Consider the following 19,005-nt stretch of genomic DNA (forward strand, 5'->3'; position numbering starts at 1 on the left):
TACTGTAATTCGTTTCTGTGACTGTAATCTGTGTCTGTGGTCTGTGTCGTCGCAGTGCGCTAACCTTTTTCTTTGTCCTTTCTATGTAAGAAAGTTGGATTTTTTTTTTATTAATTATTCTCCATAAAATTTTGAATTGCAAGATGACCACACTTGAGAATCTGGAGGAACAAATAAAAGTTCAAGGAGAATTAGTGAGAAAATTAAAAGCTGCAAAGGAAGACAAGGAAAGGGTAGGCATATTGCATCATTTTTTTGTTCAGAGATTTTCTGTTTATGCCTAGAATTGAAAATAGTTGTATCTCAATAAGTTCTTTTCAAAAAGTTTATAGCTGATATATTTGAGAAGAATGTATCAGGAGAGTTGTCAATTAATTGTATTACAGTAATTTTTCGAATTGTTGGTACCAGTTGGAATTATGGTTTTTAAGTTGATATTCAAATGTATTCATGCACAAACTTATCATAGGCTTTGTTTTCCTAAATCGATATTAAGGAAATTGTCTTGGCAGGTGAAGGTTAGTTTACTCATAGCATAAAGGAGTTTTGCTTTTCCTCATATCATGTTGATGATATTTTTTTCAGATTCAAGAAGAAATAACCAAACTCCTTGAGTTGAAAGCTCAAATTAGTGACCCTAAAAATGCTCGCCAAAAATTCACTATCAAAACCCCCAAAGGGAGTAGAGATTTCAGTCCAGAACAGATGGCATTGCGGTCATATGTACTTGGCAGAGTAGAATACATTTTTGAAAAGAATGGTGCTAAAACAATTGATACCCCCCTGTTTGAGTTCAAGGTAGGCTGTATTTGATGGTTAGTTGATTTTTAACTCAATAATTTCAATTAACTATCTAGGAAGTCTTAACTGAAAAATATGGAGAAGATTCAAAATTGATATATGATCTAGAAGAATATGATGGGGAGGTATTATCTCTGCGTTATGATTTAACTGTTCCCCTAGCAAGATACTTAGGAAAGAACAAAATTAAGAATTTCAAACGTTACCAAATAGCTCCTGTGTATAGAAGAGATAATCCATCAATTGCAAGAGGAAGGTTCAGGGAATTTTATCAATGTGTGAGTAAATGTATTCGAATAATTTACAATAGAAGGTTGCAAACTGGTAACCTTCAGAATATGTACTCTTTGACAAGCTACTATTTTATCCAGTTGAGCTCCTTCTATAATATTAGTTTGACTCGGTTGGTTCTCAATCATTGGAATCAAGTGCAGGAAAAAATTTAACCTACTATGCTTATATCAGTATGTCTCTTTGTCTCCATTCTACATTTCACAGAAACTATGTCCTAGGCCTTATACATGTTACAATAGGAAAAACTTCAGATGAAATTGATGTATTTTTTATGAAATATCTTTGAAACGTCACATTTTGAAATAACCATATTAAGTACTAAAAAATGAAGAATGAAAATGGGTATTTAAAATTTAAAGCGTTTTGTTTCTATTGCACAAGTTGGCAACATCGACTGAAATATGCGTTGATAATAAAGGACAACAAATACACTATCTGATGAGATAGACAAAGATGGCTGTCTATGAAGTCTGCGACGAACGAGGAAGGTCGTAAAATGTTATGGGATTTTATGGCCGGTTGCCGTCGAGGCTCGCCAGTGAGTACGTGCGTTATGATTGCTGTAAATCAGCAGCTGGTATTTTATAAACAAGCCATTGCTCTTTTTATTTTCTAGTAGGCGCTGTCGCCAAATCGTAAACTAGAAACGAAGCGATTTAAATTTTAAAACCTCATATTTGAAGAATGATTTTGAATAGTTTCCGCGGTGCATTTGAAAAATTCATGAATGAAACTCATAATTAGTCAGTTTAAACTTGCATATGCCGTGATAACCCAAATTGAGGAGAATTCCCCATTCTGCTTACATTATATTGGTAGGAACTGTTGTCATTAAAACAAATTGTAGTGGTTTCGCATCTGGTTTGGAACCTTGTAATTAAGATGTCTAAAACACTGGTGTGTGCACTTGTCACTTTTTGCAAGCATCAACATTTCAGAAAATCGGGGATATGGGATCAGTTTCGTGGCGGCGCCACCATGTCATTTGCTTCGTTCTATCCTTGTTCTACCAAAGGAAGTCCAATGATACTCTCTCGTTTTATTTTGTTTTGCGTTGATATCGAATGTCTATCAACGTCCAACGAGTTCAAAATATGAACTTGAACTGGTGCATTTTGTCAGCTGTTAAGGAATATTTGTGCTTTACAGTTCAATTTTCTTGTAAAAACAAATCTGTCAATATTTCAACACTATCAAATAAGGGTTCGAATGAGGATTTACTGTTCTTCAAGATAATTTCCGCTTGACAACTTGAATTCGTGAGGGAGGTAATTCAATATGATTTTAATAAAACACAGTTAATTGGTCAAATATCCAATATATTCAGTTGACGAAAAAGGAAATTTTCACTATATCTACTCAGGAAGAATATTTGAAGTAACAGACTCGAATAGATTTTTGTATTTCTGATTCTCAATACATGCTCACAATTCAAATTACGTATTTCCAATACAGTTTCTTTGAAATATTGCTGAAGTTTCCATAAAACTTAGCTATATCGGTCCCGAATGTTCGTTCATCTGATTTGGTTCTGCTTCAAATTCCAACAACACCGAATTCTTAGCTGTAGCTCTTGATTGTCCATATGGAAAACTGAACTTACTGAACGACATGTTGAATAAATGAATGTTCTACACCCCTTTCTCGAAACTAATACATTTTCACACACCAATAATCGCTTTTAAATACAACATATTCGTAAGTCGTAGGAAATTATTTTCAAATATCAAATGACAATGCTCTGTCAAATTCTAAACAGCGCTACCTACAGTGGAAAAAACGAAACTGATCCCATATCCCCACGAAATTAAAATCAAAATCGAATCAGTGAATACACCAGAGTTTTAGACATCTTACTTGTAATTTATCAAATTTTGACAAAAATTGGTTGACAAATGACATTTTAACAAAAGGAATATCTACTATTCCACTGTGAACTCTTTGAGTTTACCCATTTGTTTCCAGAAAGTAATTAAGTATTATCCTCCTAATCAGAGTAACAACATTACTCATTGATATTGGCGAATCCAAAAATCTAGACGCCCTCTGCCGACTGAATTACGAAACTACTTTGTCAGTACTGCAAAGTCAAAACAAGTTTTGTTCCTCATGTTTTTTCTTATCTCACGTTGTCCAACAAAGTATTATAATTATTATTTGGAGAAGTTATATTGGGATTATTGTCTGGGTTTCTGAATAGAAATATTGATTCTGAAAAAATATTGGAAAAGGTATTTATACCAGTGCCTTCAACTGGCAGGAATTAGGTTATACGATTTTTCTTCGCGAGAGTTTTCTGCTAAATTCAATTGACGATTTAGAAATACAATTTCATAATTTTCATACTTCCAAATGAATGCTTCTTCTCATCTGTAGAACTTGTTCCATGAGCCGAATCATATTTATGTCTCTTGAGATTTCAGTATGAGGAATACCTCTATATCATAACATGGTAGAAGAATCTGTGAAATAATAGGATTTTGTGTCTAGGTACAGTGGATCACCAATATCATCGCTCGATTTTATTCCACAATTCATCCCTTTCAAATGAAGTATTTCCAAAGAATGTTGATCTTTCTTTACGAAACTAAATCAATCACTTCCGATAAATATCTTGATTTACTAGAAAAACTCTGCTAGGCCGTACAAATCTCGAAAAGAGTACTGACAAACGTCAAAGATTGTTTTCATTTCGCAGCGCCCTTAACGGTAATTGGATTCGCCAATAGTTCCATGGTACTTCCCCTACGCTACTCTCAATATGCGGGCATCTTTCAGGCAGAGCAGAGGAATAGTTTTCCTAAGTAGTTACTCCGCTGTGCTGTGATGGCTACACTGCCTTCAATGTACGGCACAGAGCTTCTGAGGGGTACTTTGGTACCTAGGTAGAATCAGGATAATACAGTACAATTAATCTGGGAATTCATGTCGAAAACCTTGATTTAATCTATACCTTTTCAACTGTAAATTGAGACTAATCACATCCAAATTGGGATCAAACGAATTCAAAATGAGAATAAGCAACTTCTCAAAATGGTAAACACAATCGAATTGGGAATAAACACATTCAAATTGAGATTAAAGAATTTTATATTGGGAAATCACATTTCCACTTGAATTTGATACTTTAAATAGTTATTTTCCTATCATGTGCGGAAAGTGGTACTTGCCCACACGAAACTGCCGTTGCCAGAACGATGCGAAGCAGAGTTCGGGTAAGCAGTTGAGTGTGGACAAGAGTTAGGAACAATATTTTTTCTACAAGCGCTTGAAATATATAAATATATACATTTCATGAAACATATCAAATTTGATTCGATTAATTCATATATAATCACAGACGTAATTCTGCATGCTGTTAGCATATATAGGTTTCTCATCGTTGGCGTTCGATGCGCAGAGACATGACAGAATCTAATTTACTCTAGAATAGGTCCATTCGTTTACATAAAAAGTGTCGCACTTTTCTACACTCGATTTGATTTACACCAGTGTAGAGGAAATTTAGTTTATCTACACATAGTCAAAAGGAGATGTAGATAAACTACACCTCCTCTACACTGGTGTAAATTCAATCAGCAAACGAATACTAAAATCGAGTGTAGAAAAGTGCTACACTTTTTATGCAAACGAAAGGACCTAATGTTTGCGTGCGGGAAAAAACCCTGCTATTTCTTTCGCGCACGCAAATGCGTGCATGGTATTGATCAGACCATTTTGAGTGTTTTGGATTTTAACTATGCCAGATAACATTGAAGGAGCGAATGTCAGATTCTTAGTTATTTCAGAACAATTCGCTTCAAATCTATCTTCTATATTAATAAAAGAGGATCTATGGTTTACTTCAAAATGCTTTATTGTTCAAACGATCGCACCAAATTGGACAATTCTTTTTTTGTTGTGTTTATTATTGTTAGGGCAAGGTTTATATAACAAAATATTCCCAAAAAAAATTGTACAGAACAGAAAAAAAGGCATTCCTTTTTCTTACGACCAATCGAGCAATCATAGACTACTTATAGGTTTTCGAGATTTGGACAAAAAGTTAAGTTATATCGAGTAAATCGAAAATTTAAAATGATGAGTTCGTTATTATTATCTACCCTAGAAATAATTTAAATGGCAAAACTAGGTTTGCCGGGTCAGCTAGTATGAAATAAAACTGAAAATGACTGTTCTCAAAATGAAATTGTTAAGTCCCATTTTGAATGTGTCTATTCCCAATTCGATTGTGTTTACCACTCAATTTGAAGTTGTAAAGGTATAGAATGATCTTAAACCACGTATGATTACATATGTTTCATGGCACAAGCTCACAAGCATCTCAGAAAACAAAGCAGTCAGTACTATAACTAGTAAGCCCGTAGATACGGCCTATGCGGATTGCGGACAGATACGCTTATGCTGACAGATACGCCTATGCGGATAGTTACGCCTATGCGGACAGATATGCTTATGCGGACAGATACGCTTATGTGGACAGATACGCCTATACGGACAAATGCGCCTATGCGGATAGACGCGCTTCTGCGGACAGACTGCACATTTTCAATCGTGACTCTTCCTCTAGATTTCTATATCCCGCACGACCAAGCATCGCGCCTTCGGTTCCCGATTTCCCAGATCATTCTCCACTTTTGAAGGTGTGAAAACAATTTCTTACCAACCATCTTCCGTGGCAAACTTACCACAACATTTATTATATACCTGTGCTATAATAGAAGTATTCTACATTCCTAAGAAATGAAATGTTACCAGTTCTTCAAATTCACTTATAAGGTATTGTCTACATGTTTCTATTTCTATCATTCAGGACTTAGATATAGCAGGTATTTATGAACCAATGAAGCCAGATGCAGAATGCATCAAGATTGTTTATGAAATATTGACTGACTTGGACTTGAAACCATTTGTCATCAAAATAAATCATAGATCACTATTGGATGGCATGTTGGAAGTTTGTGGTGTACCAGCCAATAAATTCAGGTCTATCTGTTCAGCAGTGGATAAGCTTGATAAGGTAAAGAATAGCGCCATCACATAGATGATGTAAATTACATTAATCATTAATTCTTCAGTCACCTTGGTTGGAAGTTAAGAAGGAAATGATTGAGGAAAAAGGTCTCACAGAAGATGTAGTCGACAAAATTGGTGAATATGTTCGTTTGAATGGAGGCGTGCAACTAGTAGATGAACTGTTACAAAATCAAGAGTTGATAAAGAGTAAATCAGCTGTGAGTGGACTTGAAGCTATAAAAGTTTTGTTGAAGTATTGTGAGTCACAAGGCACTTTGGATTCTGTCTCTTTTGATCTTAGCCTAGCGAGAGGACTGGATTATTATACAGGAGTTATTTATGAAGCAGTATTATCAACCAAAGGTAGAATTTTTCGTTATGAAAACGTCTTGTACATTCAAAGTTTCGAATATAACTTAACATATAATTCACATGCTAGTAGCCTGAAAATATTTTAATTCACTAGCAGAGCAACATATCATTGAATCCTGTTTCCTTAAAAAAATGTGATGACTACTTTGAAAAAATCTACTGAAGCTTTACAATTTTCCAATTCTACACAGCTTCTATGACTGAAGGTATTAATAACAGGTTTCATGATAGCTGAATTATTTTTTTTCAGATTCTGGAGACAATGATGAACTAACAGTAGGATCAGTAGCGGGCGGTGGAAGATATGATAATTTGGTTGGCATGTTTAATTCTGAAAATGAAACTGTACCATGTGTTGGTGTTTCAATTGGAATAGAAAGAATTTTTACTGTTCTTGAGGCCAAATTTGCTGCCTCCAATCAAAAGAAAAGAACAACTGAAGTGGGAGTGTATATAGCCACAGCACAAAAAAATCTTTTTTCAGAGAAGATAAAATTGTGCAAGGAATTGAGTACAGAAGATTTTAAGGTGATTATATTTTTTTTTCCCATTGAGTGATGATATTGTATGATGTTTCCAAATGGAATAAAAAATTGTAACATTAATCGAAAACAACAGTTTATGCAGTTAGCCTAATTCTTTGATCGCAACAAAACGATTGAAATAAATCGCTAGTGCTCCGGCAATGTAGCGTAGTGTTGACAACACAAACTGTAAGAAATTGCTCGGTGTTGTGCGAGGTAGTTACAGTTGGCATGACTTATCTGGCGTTCGAACAAGTGAGAATAAATGAGGAAATGTGTGTAATATGGTGTAATTGTGTAGATAGCAGTGTATTTTACGAATTAGATTAATTAGTTGAGGACTTGGAGTATTTTCATTACAATATTTTCATTCATTTGGGAAAATGGTAAATGAAAAAGTGTTTCATTTGATGTGAGGAACCTATTGTTCAAATTTATGTACAATTCATTGATTCACTCTGTCAGAAGCAGCATGTCAAAAAAAATATAATTTAAAAAAATAATGAAAATTTGAATATGCGAAGTCATACATTCTATATTTATGCACAATATGTATCTGCATGTATCTCTTGAAACAACATTTCTATTTATATTTTTAATCTGATGATATTCCTAATTTTTTACACTTAATTTCTCTCATGGCTGATTTTTGTTTCATTTCAGATTGGATTTTCGTACAAAAAAAATCCTAAATTATTAGCTCAGTTGCAGCATTGTGAGGAACAAGAGATTCCTTATGCTATTATTTTGGGGGAATCTGAATTACAAAGGGGGATAGTCAAGTTAAGAAAAGTTTCTACTCGAGAAGAAGTAGAAGTTTCTAGAGACTGTTTATCTGAAGAATTGAGGAAGAGACTACAGATAACTGATATGGTGGGTAATTTTTTTTATGAACCGCACATATCTTATTTCAGTTTGTTACTGGTAGTTGAATAGCTGCACCTCATATGAGAAATATTTTTTGTATATATGAAGATAATTTTTTTTGCAATTTTATATGGTACACGAAAGTTGTGAAGATAACTTTGTGCGATTAATAAATTTTATAACAGCTAGTAATAGGAGATGCATTGACTAACTGTTGTATGATTGTTTTATGCATCTCCAATTTAATTATCTATTTCAATCTTATACTTATAGATGGTGGAAGAAAACACCAAGTTGGAAGAAATGAGAGCTCTTTTGAAGGACTGTCGAATTGCTCCCAGTGAATTTTCTGGTAATACCCCCAAAGGAACGATAGATTTTTCTCAAGAACAAATGGCGCTTAGAAAATACGTTCTAAGGACTATTTCTTCCCATCTCAAAAAGCATGGTGCAGAAACAATCAGTACTCCTGTTTTTGAGTTAAAGGTAAGTAGAAAAAACAAGTATTTTTCTTTATTGTTCATTAATATTTCACCGAAAATTGACAAAAATGTGAAGTGTTCTAGAACAACTGTTCTCTTCAAACTCCCAGCTCCATAGTAAAGTATTTTTTTCTTTTTCAGGAGGTTCTTAAAGACAAATATGGTCCAAATTATGAAATTATTTACGATTTGAAGGATCAAGGTGGAGAAAAATTATCTCTTCGATATGATTTGACTGTACCATTTGCTAGATATTTAGCAATGAATAAGAAAATGAGTATGATATGTTGCCAAATTGCGAAGGTTTATAGGAGAGATAAACCTTCCATAGAAAAAGGAGTTTTTAGGGAATTTTATCAGGCTGTGAGTATGCAGCATTTAATTTACTGAAAAAGTGGTGTTATTCTGGCCATTCCATAAGTTTTGATAAATTTCATTTGATTTAAGGATTTCGACATTGCTGGCTCCTATGATTCAATGATACCTGAGTCCCATTGTATCTGGATTATGTATGATATACTCAATTCATTCAAAATCCCAGATTTCGTCATAAAAATAAACCACCGTGCTCTCCTGGATGCTGTTTTACTGATGTGCGGAGTTCCAGCTGATCAACTGAAAAATATTTGTTCCACTTTGGAAAAACTCGACAAGGTAGAGAGCAATTACGTTTTATAAGAACATTCAGGTCAGATATGAGATTTTGGAAAAGAAGCTACATTTATCTCTATTACAGTTACCTTGGCCCAAGATTAAGGAGGAAATTGTGGAAAAAGGAATACCAGAAGATGTAGCCCACGAAATGGGTAAATACGTTACTCAATACGGTGGTAGGAATTTAGTGAGCCATCTTCTGCAAAATGAGGAATTGGTAAAAAATAAGGCCGCTTCAGAAGCACTCAAAGATATTGAACTTCTACTAGAATATTGTGATTTATTTGGAACCTCACATGTAATGTGTTTTGATCTTGGATTCACCAGGGGACTGGATTACTACACAGGCATCGTATTTGAAGCGGTGTTCATTGGAGAAGGTAAAATGTACCAATGGAGAGTTCAATAAAAAAAATTAATGTTTTGCCTTCATTTACCTAGATTATAATGTAAAAGATGAAAATTCAGTTGGCTCATTGGCGGGAGGTGGTAGATATGATAATTTAGTTGGTACATTTGACTCCAAAAGTAAGAGTGTACCTTGTGTTGGATTTTCAATTGGAGTAGACAGAATTTTCTCTGTTCTCGAAAATGAACTTGCGGCATCCAAGAAGAACATTTTTATATCAACAGTAGAAGCAAATTTAGATGGGGAAGCAAAGACGCTATACAACGAATTAGTTGATCAGGGTTTCAAGGTCAGTATGTTTATTATCTCACATCCCTTACAGATAGATGTAAACAAAAGTTTACAAAGTTTCCATTCCATTCCCACTCATAAACCTAACGGGTCAATATTCTAAATGAAACCATATGGTTGATGCAGTCATCGCGGGATGAAGTGTTTTTCGTGGGTTTCGATAATTCATACCACAAACTATCTAGTATCTTGTAACTATTTAATCAATAACTTCAATGGGTGATTTTTTGGTGGGGAGCTTTATTTTGACTTTATTTCGAAAAAAGGCTCTACGTTTAAAACACCCTGTATTATATTTCTATTTCCAAAAAGCAAAGCTTCAGCTTGAAATACCCTGCTTGTAATTGTAATCAGTAAAATTGATTATAACGAAACATGCAAAATTTTCACTCATTTAGTCTCTAAATTGATGAAACAACAAAACAGGAGACAATTTTCATCTTTTATATTTGTTTTAGGTTGATCATTTCCAACACAGTGAGAAGACAGACATTTCCTCTGGTATTATATTGTGTGTATCAGAAATACAGAAAGGTGTAGTTAAATTGAAAGAAGTTTCCACCGGCGTAGAAATAGAACTCTCTAGGGACCGTGTTATTGAAGAGTTAAGAAACAGAGTACCAAACTCCTCATGAGATTAACATGATTTTCTTCATTTCATCAAAATGTACCATTGCACCATTTATTTCATTGATACTTCACAGTTCCTTCAATATGTATAAGAAATAAAAGAATAAATATTCTAATTTGTATTTATAATTACTTCAGTGCAGTGTTTTTCAACATTGTTCATGACACAACCCCCATATAGTAAGTAAAAACATTTCGTGACTTCCCTACAATTGCTTATTTTTTATCAACTAATATTTGAGCGAATTGACATTTTAATCAATTGCACAAATAAAGAGTGAGAAAAGAAATCGCTTAAATTTGGAGGGCGAATAAATTATCACAGCGCAAAAACGAATCCGTCTTTCCGAAATTTACTTATCTATGGGATACAGAATTAGCTGTTTAGTTTCCTTCTAGTATCTTCCCAGCTATTTCGAAGCGTCATTGAGGCCCACCAACAGGTTTTACCAGATAAGTTCATTAAAAATTGAATGTCTTGATATGAATGTTACCGGCAATGTGTATAAATCCCGTATTCTATACAATGCCTAGGCATTGATAGAATGCCTGAAAAGGTCAGGCAATGTATGAAATATTTCATACATTAATGTATGAAATGACGCCCAGCAGCAAAGTATTCAAGCATTATGAATAGGTATCGCGTAATAAAATGACGGCACCGTATACTACAAATCTCACATTGACGACCAAACCCCATCATCAGATCATACGAGTGATTGCAAGAAAAAATGTCATATAACACATGGTCGAAATGTCGACGGTTATTCTCCAATTTAACATTTCTTGCTTTCACAAAATATTTCAAGTTTTTTCATGAATTCAATTGTTTTTCAGTTTTCCTTGCAACCTCATCAAATTTGACCACATATTCGCGGAAAGGGCAAGGAATTTGCTACAAGATAAGAGAGTCTGTGTGCAGAAAAAATTCCTATTGCGGGCGTGGTAAGGAGATGAATATCGCGATTCTAAAGTGAACAAAATTAGTCCTATTTTTCCAATTGTTTTATCGATGAAAAATTAATAGTTATGCACATGTTTTCTTTTCAGTAAAAAATATCTCATTATTCTCATTTAGTGTACTTTTGAATGCCATATCAACTTTTGTGCTAGCTGCTTTTATCCTCTGCCATAATATCAAGGCTAACAAGATATAACAACACGAAAAAGTCGAAAAATTCCGAACCTGAATTTGCTCTATTTTGAAGCTCTTCATGATTGAATCTCAATATAATTCTCATGGAAATGATCAATTTATCTTGATATTACGGCAGAGCACAAGCAGCTAGCACAAAAGTTGATATGCCATTCGAAATACACTAAATGAGGTATTTTTACTGAAAAGGAATGAAAAATTATATATGCACATGTTATATAACTAGTAATTTTTCATCGATAAAACCATTGGAAAATAGGACTAATTTTGTTCACTCCAGACTCGTGATATTCATCTACTTACCACGACCGCATAAGGAGTTTTTTCTGCACACCCCTAATAGCACAAAGTAGTCCTATGGACATCCATAGGACGTCCTCTTCGGACATTACGGACATCCATGGGACGTCCATTTCTGGTACAATGGACGTTCTATGGACATCCGAGGGACGTACAGATGTCACAACTTTGAACCGAATTCGGACGTCCATCGCGGACGTCCAATGGATATCCCGTTGGGACCATCATTAGCTATCTCAACGGTACAAAAATTTACCACGACGTTGGACGTTTTGGCTATCCTATCTATTAGAATTTTAGTGTCCTAGAACCCAATGTCTTACACTCAGACGCAGATGGTATTCTCTGTGTTGTTCTCATTTCCATCCATACTTACTAGAAAGTTTTTACACTATAAGATATACCTACTTGTAGGAACATATTCATTGTATTGTTAACTGATTTATGGAATAGTAGTCGATTCGTACAGATATACCATATAATAAAAACTAAAGTCTTAAAACTCAAACAAAGATTATTTTATAATAGTAATTACTCAAGTATTTAGTCTTCGTTCATCATAACGTTATACATAATATAATATTCGTAAAATATTCATATACTACAAAGCGGAAAAATGGAGTTTTGTGAAACATACTATTAAATTTTGGTGATGATAGTTTAGTGTCTGAAAATATAATGAAATGAAAGTTTTAGCGGCATGCAGACTTTTTTCAGAATTCAATTCCTGTCTGCATGCCGCTAAAACTTTCATTTCATTAAATTTTGGTGTTCATTGATATACATGTATGTATTATTTGGTCCATATTACGGACTCCTAGTGAATATCCGGTATGGACATTTAAAAGGATGTCCCTACCGGATATCCACTAGGTGTCCGTGATGGACGTTATACGGACCATGAAACATATACATGTTATTTGGTCCATATTACGTCCCTTACGGACTCCTAGTGAATATCCAGTATGGACATTCAAAAGATGTCCCTACCGGATATCCAATAGGTATATATATATATTCTTTTGATATCCAATAGGTGTCCGTCATGGACGTTATACGGACTATGTAATATATACATGTTATTTGGTCCATATTACGTCCATTACGGACTCCTAGTGAATATCCGGTGAGGACATCCAAAAGATGTCCCTACCGGATATCCACTAGATGTACGTGATGGACGTTATTCGGACCATGTAATATATATGTATAAGTTATATGGTCCGTACTATGTTCATCACGGACACCTAATGGATATCCAGTAAGGACATATTTTTGACATTGCCTGTATTAAGTCGGTCAGGGACTATTTTGGAACTATATAATACGGACATATGTCATATAGTCCGTATTATGTCCATCACGGGCATCCAATGGATATCCGATACGGACATTGTACATAAATCGGACTAACAATGGATATAAATATCGTGGACGTCCTAAAACTGTCCGGAAACGGACGTCCAAGGGACATACAAATCAAGTCCATGGACGTTCCGACGTTAAATGGACATACGTCCCATGGACGTTGTGTGCTATTAGGGACAGACTCTCTTATCTTGTAGCAAATTCATTGCCCTTTCCGAATATGTGGTCAAATTTGATGAGACTGCAAGGAAATCTGAAAAATAATTGAGTTTATGAAAAACTTGATATATTTCGTGAAATCAAGAAATATTGAATTGAAGAATAACCGTCGACATTTCGACCATGTGTTATATGACATTTTTATTTGTTGCAATTCACTCGTCTGATCCCGCCTTGAAGTTTGGCCACTTTAAAAGTAGACACCCTGCATAGTTATATATCTGCTTTGATGATGAAATTGTGCGAACCTTAGAAACAGCTGAATACTTTTCATATATAGCAATAACACACATTTCAATCAGATCTGAAGATAATGAATTGATGAAAATTCATACCTAATTGAAGAAAAAACTGAAACATGAATTTCCCCAAAATAAAGGTTGACGTGGCCGATGATTTTATTCCCTTTTCCATTTGCTTGTACATTCTATTCGAGGGGCTGCGGTTACTCTTGAGTTTAATCGGAAAAAGATAGAAGAAACTTACATAAGCATCTCCTCAAAAGTAAAATTAAGTTGAGCTGGCAAGTTTTAGGTTTATGCGTTCACTCCTAACTTAACCCGTAACATATCCATGTTGAAGATGATACTGAGGACGAGGATATTGAACTGATTATAAGTATATGATTAAATGATTTGAGCTTGACTGCTGCATCGTGAGTTTTTTCCATACTTTGTGAATTTTACATTTAAATTCTAAAGAATTTAAATGTAAATTCCGTTGCAGCTGTCTTGTTACTGGCTCTTGAAAATGGTGATTTACAATCACCGAAACTAGTCGAGCAAAGATTAATAGCAGTATAAATAAATTGTTACTACCAAAAGAAGGCTCGAATCAATTAATCATATATGATAATGGTAGACGCCAAAGGGTTTAGACAAACCATGATTATAAGTAACCTTCTTAAACCAGCCCTTTGGATGAATGTAATAAGTGTGTAAGAGAAAAAGGTTAATACCAGCCGTTCAACAACACTCACACTAAACGATAATAAGGGAAGACGGTCGTTTTATTGTTCCTACAAATTTGAGATTACTTGGGCAAAGGTGTGCGCAGTATTTTGCCCCGAAATTTTTAACATTATTCCGAAAGAGCTGAAAGCCTCCCTATATATGGGTATACTTTCAAGACGAATGCACAGAAAACATACATCTTGAATGATTGAATTCATGGACGACAATGAAGAAGTGTCTGATAGTGATACGCAAAATACAGAGACAAGATCCCTTTTCTCTATGGCAAAATAATGTGGACGCAGAAACATAAAATCTAACAATAGCACGCACACCCTAAAATTTGGATCGTGGTGAATTGTTTCTCTATCGACAACGAAATGACAGGTAAAATAGTAGAAGAGTACCTACTTAATTTTGTGATTAGTTTATTAAATGCTGGAAATGGGACCATTCACTGATTCACTTCCATTCAGTAATAAAAGTTTCGCTGAAAACGTTCACGTACCTACACATTACTCAAGATTTCTGGTGTAATTTGACGGCGATCATTAATGACCTGACTTCGCAAATCATCCAGTGACTAAGGCTTGGTAGCGTGTAAATCTTATATTTCAGGTGACCCCATAAATAAAATTTCAGTGGAGCCAGATTAGGTAATCCGGATGGCCACTCAATATATCCCCTTTACCATTTCAGGCGCGAGGAAAATTTTCATCTATGAACTGACGCACATGCAGGTTGAACGAAAAGAGGTGCGGCATCTTGTTGGAAAATGCATTTTTGCACGAGGGCTGGAATAGCGTTTTCCAATAGATCTGAATAAATTTGGCCAGTGAGATTACCGGGTATAAAAAAATGGCTGGCGATCATGTGATTTCTCTTAAATTTGAAAATGACTCTCTAAATACGGTATCGTTAGGACAGGTAATTTAATTCGATAAATAGTGAAAAACTCTAACTGAGTACAAAAGTTTAATCACAACAGTCACACCGATCGAATTATCGAATATACACACACTTTCGATACGATGCTTTCACAAAAAACTATATATTTACCCAGTACCTATTCAGGACAACATTACCAACGAAAGAGGCACATACTACACATTTTCTCTGAAATAATCTGTGGAAAGAGGGTTATTCTGTTCAAATCTTTGGCTTATCTGGGTAATATATTTTACCCATAGATCCCCACCTTTTTTTCCACGGCATCCCGGATTCCTAGAATCCCGAAAACACAATTCGGCTTCAAGCCTATTGGGGAGTTTTTTATCTGGGGTTGGACCCCCAGATTTAACAATTTCCATAAATATCTGCCCAAACATTTCATTTTGGGGAAGCTGAGTATACATTTCACGAAATGATCTTGGATTGGATTTTCATTTGACCAAAACCGACAGAGATTGCCGTTAAGGTAAAATAAACACTTGTCCGAAAAACAGATATCGAACATGTAATTTTGATTACCGTTAGCCCAGTTGCACACACACCGATTTTGGACGGCCCGGAATAAAATCGGCCAATATTTTATCGGTAGCAGTTGCGAGCACACTCACCGGATTTTTACCGGCCAAACGATCAGCCAAACGAAGTCGACTGAAATGGTCGGAAAACAACATTGAACTCAAGAAAGAACTCTTTCTTGAGTTCAATGGTAAACAATCGGTGCTAGAACAGACGTGTACTTATAGTCCAAGAGCCAGAGCCAAAAAAAGTCTCTGAATTTCTTGAGCCTGATTTTTTCTCAGGTGATTACAATCATAATCTAATATATAAAATTCTCGTGTCATAGTTTTCGTTACCGTACTCTTCCGAAACGGCTTGACCGATTTTGATAAAATTTTTTGTGCTTATCCGGTATCTAAGAGAATCGGCCAACATCTATTTCTCATCCCCCTAAATGTTAGGGGTAGTCCACCCCTATTTTTTTTTTGTATTTTTTAGACAAATTTTTAATTTCTATTTTTTTACGATACAACATACAAAAATACATACAATCCTCAATTTTCACCCTTCTACGATCAACCCTTATTTTTTAATAGCCATTTTAGTAATTTAATCATTAGGAAATTATTTATATGGCAAAACAACGTTTGCCGGGTCAGCTATCTATGAGAATCGGCCAACATCTATTTTTCATCCCCCTAAATGTTAGGGGTAGTCCACCCCTAAATTTTTTTTGTATTTTTTAGACAAAATTTTTAATTTCTATTTTTTTATGATACAACATACAAAAATACATACAATCCTCAATTTTCACCCTTCTACGATCAACCCTTATTTTTTAATAGCCATTTTAGTAATTTAATCATTAGAAAATTATTTATATGGCAAAACAACGTTTGCCGGGTCAGCTATCTATGAGAATCGGCCAACATCTATTTTTCATCCCCCTAAATGTTAGGGGTAGTCCACCCCTAAATTTTTTTTTTATTTTTTAGACAAAATTTTTAATTTCTATTTTTTTATGATACAATATGGAAATTATTTATATGGCAAAACAACGTTTGCCGGGTCAGCTAGTATACAATAAAATGCTGCGGTCAGTCAAGTGGATGTTAGAACATGTGCGCGGTCAAACATGTCGTGATTACCGACATAATAAAATCAATTTCTTAAGGCTGAAACTTTATAAACTTTTGTATTTTGGTATCTAAATCAAAATCATGATAGTCAGTCAACGTCCAATCGGGACACAGCTGGTCAGTCAGCATTAATGCGCGTAGATAGAAGTTGGGACTAGGAATCATCAAAGGATGATTAATGTCTGTAGAATTCATCAAAAATGAAATTCTGTTTGCAATGCTCTTCCTGGACTGCATGCTCTGATTGAAAGTAATTTTAATCCAGCTTTTTATGAGAAAGGTAAAAAAAACCTCTGCAGATAATGAAGCAGAGCGAAGATTTTCAAAAAACATTCGCTGACCTTGGACTTGCAGATGAAAGCAACCAGAATAATATGTTAAATAGGGTTCAAGGATTTGTTTCCCATTTGTATGTCTTGAAAAAAATTAAATCAATTGACGAGGCAAGATTCGTTTTATTTTAGAAGACGTATAAATGTCTTAGTACCACAAACGATCGTTTCAAAATTGAAGTAATCAATGTAGATGGGTCGAGTATGCCACCATGCCAATCAGAATTGATGCAGCAGTTCTTAAGAGCGAGATTCATTAGGCCTGTTTTGATTCGCTTTTAGGATGGTTCCAGAACGGTTCAAAACAGTCGCACACTTATTTATTCAGCGTAAGCTCGCGCGTAGCATGCGTGTAGCTTCCCACAACATTGCTGCTCCACTACTTAGAACCGATTCGGAACCGCCTCAAGTGCGAACCAAAACAAAGCTATTACAAATATTTGGCGTAATGCTTACCGTCAAATTCCAACGGAGCTATCTCCTACTGACTACGGCTGAAAATTGGTGGATGAGAAATATGAGTGTCATTGTTTCAAAGGCGATCAATTACCAGAACTTGTACAGGATGATATTATTCAACCTTTACAAGAAAATACAGGTATAGAAATATCTTTATCTGAATTAAACAATCACAAATTTATTTATTTTTTAGATTCTGCAACACCTGAGCTTGACGTGTCAGATCACGATAGTCAGAATAATGATATGAAAGATTGAGATGATGAATTATGTGATGATTATTTATAGCTTGTTATCCCTAATGAATTAAATGAATATTAGTTAAAAATGTTTGAAAATCAAGGAGTTCTTACCTGTGCGTATACCTGCGTTAGTTGAGTACACTGTTGATTTCGAACGAATTTTATTTCTGAGATTTTAAGGCACAATTGCGACATGGAAGTGCCTAAATAAAATAAATGTGTTACTTTGAATGATTATGATGTAATATCTATAGAGAGCGAAAAAAATTTAATTTTTTATCCACTGACTGACGGGCGCGCCCGTCTACGCGTTGTTCTACGGAATGGCTGACTGACCATTTTATTCATAAATAATATAGTCAGTATTAGTTACAAAAAATTTTCACGCTTAATTAACGAATTGCACCCTTCTAAACGACGCTACGCCTCGCGCTACGCACATTAAAGCTGACTGACCAGCTGTGTCCCGATTGGACGTTGACTGACTATCATAATTTTGATTTAGATACCAAAATACAAAAGTTTATAAAGTTTCAGCCTTTAGAAATTGATTTTATTATGTCGGTGATTACGACATGTTTGATCGCGCACCAGAGGCACATGTTCTAACATCCACTTGACTGACCGCAGCATTTTATTGTATATTATGATTGTAATCACCTGAGAAAAAACCAGGCTTAAGAAACTCAGAGACTTTTTTGGGCTCTGGCTCTCCGTCTATTAGTCATGTACGCCACTACATCCCGGTATTGGACGGTTGCTCACCGGCATTTTACCGGCACCGTTCACTGGTCGGCGTGTGTGCCAGGTCCCGTTCACACACTTGGTTCACTATTGGAATTTGGACGAACGATATAAAATCGGCCGTCCAAAATCGGTGTGTGTGCAACTAGGCTAAGTAATTTCACGGACCACGTCTCATATAACTGCAATCGACGATCGGGATCATCCTCATTCTGTTCCTGAATCGATCGTAACTACTTATAACGATGGAATTTATGTTGTTTAAAGGATTCTCATGATTGTTGCACGTGAAACACCAAATACA

The 19,005-nt window shown here is 35.1% G+C and overlaps 1 protein-coding gene across 4 annotated transcripts; it reads left to right on the plus strand.

Moving 5' to 3' along the window:
- Positions 1 to 36: 36 nt before the first annotated feature.
- LOC123310487 (histidine--tRNA ligase) lies at positions 37 to 10,472 on the plus strand. 4 transcript variants are annotated; one of them, XM_044893964.1, is made up of 14 exons: positions 37 to 233; positions 513 to 518; positions 586 to 798; positions 858 to 1,079; positions 5,909 to 6,115; positions 6,174 to 6,474; positions 6,734 to 7,011; positions 7,671 to 7,880; positions 8,148 to 8,360; positions 8,498 to 8,719; positions 8,804 to 9,010; positions 9,093 to 9,390; positions 9,452 to 9,708; positions 10,169 to 10,472. In XM_044893964.1, exons 1-14 carry the CDS (start codon positions 144 to 146, stop codon positions 10,343 to 10,345), a joined length of 2,901 nt encoding a protein of 966 aa, XP_044749899.1. In that variant the 5' UTR covers positions 37 to 143; the 3' UTR covers positions 10,346 to 10,472. The 4 variants fall into 4 exon arrangements, with proteins under 4 accessions (XP_044749899.1, XP_044749900.1, XP_044749901.1 ...); XM_044893966.1 differs by lacking the exon at positions 513 to 518 and having other exon boundaries at positions 68 to 85; positions 144 to 233; XM_044893963.1 differs by having other exon boundaries at positions 108 to 233; positions 387 to 518.
- Positions 10,473 to 19,005: the final 8,533 nt, after the last annotated feature.

Source organism: Coccinella septempunctata, chromosome 3 (assembly GCF_907165205.1).
Source record: "Coccinella septempunctata chromosome 3, icCocSept1.1, whole genome shotgun sequence".
Taxonomy (NCBI): domain Eukaryota; kingdom Metazoa; phylum Arthropoda; class Insecta; order Coleoptera; family Coccinellidae; genus Coccinella; species Coccinella septempunctata.